The following is a 5,000-nucleotide window of genomic DNA, read 5'->3' on the forward strand; positions in this document are numbered from 1 at the left end:
ATATTTATATCATTTCATATAGTAAATCAATATCACACAAAGAGTGCATGATTACATATAGATTTATTTTTACAACAGTTAAATAAACAAGAAAAGAGATTATTAAAAGAGACTTGCATTTTAGACACAATATTGCCTGTTTTTGCTCTATTTCAACAACAGAAATAATCCCAAACACAGCTACAGCACTGTTCTGTGTCTCTGAGCAACATGACGGTGATTCGTTCCTGAATAAATCAACTGGTTCAGTCTCAATGACTTGCTGACATCTACTAATTTCACATTTATAGTATCTTTTATTTATATATATATATATATACTGTATATATAATTTCAAATGAGTATTCAACATTTTATGTCTTGTATATCCACACATTATGTCTGCATGTGTAACTGCAGGTTAAATGCATTCATGTCCTGCATTAAACAGAGAGTAAACACATCTAAACACCACTGGTTTAATTTGCCTGGTAACAGCCCAAATGGCTTATTATTCTAAATAACTGATTATTTTAATGTAAAACAGCTAGTTTGAGATTTATAGGCCTATCCCAGGGGTGTCAAGCTCAGTTCCTGGAGAGTTTAGGTCCAACCCTGCTCCAACACACATGCCATGTAGTTTTCAAATAAGCCTAAATGATTCGATTAGCTGGATCAGATGTGTTTATTAGGGTTATATCTAAACTGTGCAGGGCTGTGGCCGTCCAGGAACTGAGTTTGTCACGCTTGGCCTATCCCAGTTTTGCCTCCCTCTCACTGTTAAAATAAATCCATTTTAAATCAGCTACTTTTTACTTTTACTTGAGTAGATTTTTAGACTGCTACTTTTACTTGTACTTAAGTCAAATTTCATTAATGTAATGGTACTTTTACTTGAGTAGAATATTTTCATACTCTTTCCACCTCTGTTCATTTGAACAACTTTAAAGGAGATTTTCTCAATATTTAGATTTTTTTGCACCCTCAGATTCCAGATTTTCAAATATTGTCCTATCATAACAAACCATACATCTATGTAAAGATGAATTATTCAGACTAGTATTGCGGTGTATTGTGTGTGTGAACACGGATGCGGTCTGTGTATGTGAGTGATATCAGATGGAGTGGGTGGAGTGTGGAATGCTGGGATCTGTGTGGGCGGGCCGAGAATCCCAGCGCGAGCTGTGATTGGCTGCAGCGGACAGTGGGCGGAGAACAGAATCAAAGAGTGCAGTGTTGATGTGTGTGTTTGACTCTGCATGTTTACATGTGTTCTGTGTGTTTGCGTGTCACACGGGAACACACACTCACGGCCCGAGACAGGAGAACAGAGATCTGGAGATCCGCTGAGATTCCGGCTCAGACAGCTGGACTTTCACCCCAGATTACTCTAATCCATCCGCTGCTGCTGCTGGGATTCTGGGATTGACGGATTACAGCCCGACGGGGCGTTCAGAGACCGACGGGCGTCTCGTGATGAAGGAACTGAAGGAACGTCACCGAGACTCAAGGACGCTAGTAACTTCACTGCATTTTTTAGTGAAATGAACGGTTCTCAGTTCGTTCTCCGCGGTGCATTTTCTTGTCTTTTTTTGTAGTTTATTTTAATTAAACACTGCAGTGCATCCAGTTTTAGTTTAGTATTATTTATATACTATTGTAGTTTCATTCATATTTCAAATTACCTTATATTTTTTATATCTTCAGTTTTTATTTAGTTACATTTTTAGTGGTGTATTGTGCTTTTTTAATGTAACTATTTAGTTTGAACTTAGTTTTAGTTTTTATTTATTTTCTAGTTAGTAATTTTAGTGCTTCATCTTATTTCAGTTAGTTGCCAAGGCAACATTTCTAATTTCTTCATCTAATATATAGATTTTATATAATTCCATCTTAATTTCATTTAACAAAAATGCTTTTATTAGTTTTAGCTAATAATAATAACAAACCTGAGTGCATTGCTATGTGTATAAAGTGTGAAATTTAAATATTAATATTTAAATTTAATTTAATTTTTATTTATTTTTAGTTAATAATTTTAATGCTTACACTTAATTTACCAAGTTGACAAGGCAATAGTTCTAAGCTTTCATCTAATATTTATATTTTATATAATTTCATTTCAATTAACAAAAAATGATCTAAATCGTTTTAGCCTTCGTTTTCGTTAACAATAATAGCGATCCGTTTTAGTTTAATTACTTGTATGTAGTGTGAAGTTTAAAGCATCACCCTGATTGAGATCTTTTTTTTTTCAGATAAATGCTGCTGTGATTGCAAAAATGAATTATATACTTTAATAGTTGCATAGTTTAAAAAGATACCGCTCCTTTAAATAGCATCAGTGTACTTAGTTCTTTTTGTTAGTAGCTTGTAGTGTATTTAACCACCTCATTAACGCTCATATAACTGCTCAGGATCAACAGCTGACTGTTAGTCTTGCGCCACAGTAAATCTCGCTCTTGTTCTGCTGATGTGACTGTTTCGCTTTGGTGAATGAGTCAGATCCTGGCCGGATGTTTCTGAACAGGGTCGGAGGAAACAATTTCATGATGACTCTTCCTGACGGTGCGTGAAGTCAGCTACGACCACACTTCCTCTCCATGTGTGTTTGTGTGTGATCTGCTGATCATCCACCATGTTTGTCAACGTACGCAAGATGGTGTCCATTTTCGAAAGCAAAAAACAGCCTCGTCCTCTGTCACTCCCTCCGTGTGAACAAACACAAAGAGAGAATGAGAAAACAAGCCTGACCTCGGAGCCCCGCCCCTCCTTGCTGAGCCCCGCCCCCTCACCTGTGATTCATAGGCCACGCCCCCACGCAGGAGAACGCGTGAGAGACACCGGAGGAGTTCGAAGGGTTCGCGATTCTTGGCCAACGGGGAAGATCGATTACTATCCGAGGGCCAATCGCTTGGCGGTTTCCATAGAAACCAAAGAGCCAATCAGCGGCAAGCACTCGCCACGTGTACCATCCAAAAACACAATTTCTGGCCTCAGAACGTCGTCCATCCCAAAACAAGAGCGAATGTGTTCATCCAAACCCAGCTTTAGCTCAAAGACGCTCTCATGTACAGAAACATATGTAGCTCCACCTGCTGGTCAGATCTCAGAAAACAATCCCGGATCGTCTTGTGTTAGCGATCGAAAATGTCAGAATCCCGTTCTGAGGGGTGGGGCTAATACTCACACACGGAAGCCACGCCCCTCTGACTCCACCCTCCTTTCCCTCCTGCTGTTCTTCCACAGGTAACTGGGTTTATTCGGTCTTTGGGTAATGCTGTGACTTGAGGTTTTCTTTGGGTGGTTTATGATGTATTTGTGGCTGTGGAGACTGATGTTGCTGTTATGAGAACCATGTGCTGGCCGGCGCGTTTAGAACAATAGCATCAGTGTTACACACAAACAGTCAGGACTGTGTGTGCTCTGCAGCTGTTTAAGTCAAATAGCCTGGTTTCTGGAGCTCAGCACAGTAGAGGAAGCACTGCAGCGTTTGTGCTTCAGACGTAAATGAGTCCTTAAATCATGTGTGTTGTTGAGGAGACTGAGCTGCTACTGTATTTAAGTCATCTGATGCTCCTTTTTACTTGCTAGACCTGAAAACTATTGAAAAAGTCACCTAGAAAAAGCCTAGAAACAGCCCAAAAACTAACTAGTAACAGCGTAGAAGCTACCTAGAAACAGCATAGTAACCGCTTAGACCAGGGCTGTCCAAACTGTCCTGGAGGGCCGTGTCCTGCAGAGTTTAGCTCCAACTTGCCTCAACACACCTGCATGGAAGCTTGTAGTATGCCTAGTAAGAGCTTGATTAGCTGCTTCAGGTGTGTTTGATTAGGGTTGGAGCTAAACTCTGCAGGACACCGGCCCTCCAGGACCGAGTTTGGACAGCCCTGGCTTAGACATAGCCAAGAAACTGCTTGGAAACCATCTAGAAACAGCATAGCAACTGTCTAGATATAGGAACAGCATAGCGACGATTTTGAAACACCCTAGCAACCACGTAGAAACTACCTAGTAACAATCTAGAAACGGCATAAAACTGTTAAGAAACCACCTATAAAAACCCTAGTTACTGCCTAGCAACCACCTAGAACAGTAACAGCTTAGTGTCTACCTAAAAACAGCATAGTAACGCCTAGATATAGCCAATAAGCTGCCTAGAAACCATCTAGAAACAGCATAGCAACGCCTAGACATAGCCAATAAGCTGCCTAGAAACCATCTAGAAACAGCATAGCAATGCCTAGACATAGCCAATAAGCTGCCTAGAAACCATCTAGAAACAGCATAGCAACGCCTAGACATAGCCAATAAGCTGCCTAGAAACCATCTAGAAACAGCATAGCAACGCCTAGACATAGCCAATAAGCTGCCTAGAAACCATCTAGAAACAGCATAGCAACGCCTAGACATAGCCAAGAAGCTGCCTAGAAACCATCTAGAAACAGCATAGCAACGCCTAGACATAGCCAAGAAGCTGCCTAGAAACCATCTAGGAACAGCATAGCAACGCCTAGACATAGCCAAGAAGCTGCCTAGAAACCATCTAGAAACAGCATAGCAACGCCTAGACATAGCCAAGAAGCTGCCTAGAAACCATCTAGAAACAGCATAGCAGCTGTCTAGAAATAATCTAGAAACAGCATAGTAAGCATGGTGCGAATTGAAAATACATCAACTGGAAACAATTTAGCAAAAAACTCCCATATATCACAAAAAACGTTTTTGCGCTCACATAAGTCACGTGATCATTCTTTAGGTAACACCTCATACATTGCCGCTCTCAAGTATAAGGGGATCGCAATAGATTTTTTTATCGACATTTATAAAATATCGCAAACGTTTTGCACAAATCTGTAATGGAAACCCATCTACTGATTGTTTTATTTTGTGTTTGAATCGTTTGTGCTGAATCAGTGAATCGTAGGTTTATATATTTGACTATCGAAATAATGAATGAAAGTTCTTCTCTGTTCAACTCTATTACAGCGGAACTAACAGCAGCATGATCGCCATCGACA

The 5,000-nt window shown here is 40.1% G+C and overlaps 1 protein-coding gene across 3 annotated transcripts in view; it reads left to right on the forward strand.

Annotated features, from left to right (window-relative positions):
* LOC306861016 (TSC22 domain family protein 4-like) overlaps nt 1–5,000 on the forward strand; it is a 21,099-nt gene that overhangs the window by 14,921 nt on the left and 1,178 nt on the right. For all 3 annotated transcript variants that reach the window (XM_079403072.1, XM_079403070.1, XM_079403071.1), the window contains exon 4: nt 4,969–5,000. This exon is cut by the window's right edge and continues 20 nt beyond it. In XM_079403072.1, the coding sequence (XP_079259198.1) occupies nt 4,969–5,000 (32 nt within the window). The remainder of the gene's footprint in view (nt 1–4,968) is intronic.

Source organism: Barbus barbus (genome assembly GCF_936440315.1).
Source record: "Barbus barbus genome assembly, chromosome: 41".
In the NCBI taxonomy this organism is placed as follows: Eukaryota; Metazoa; Chordata; class Actinopteri; order Cypriniformes; family Cyprinidae; genus Barbus; species Barbus barbus.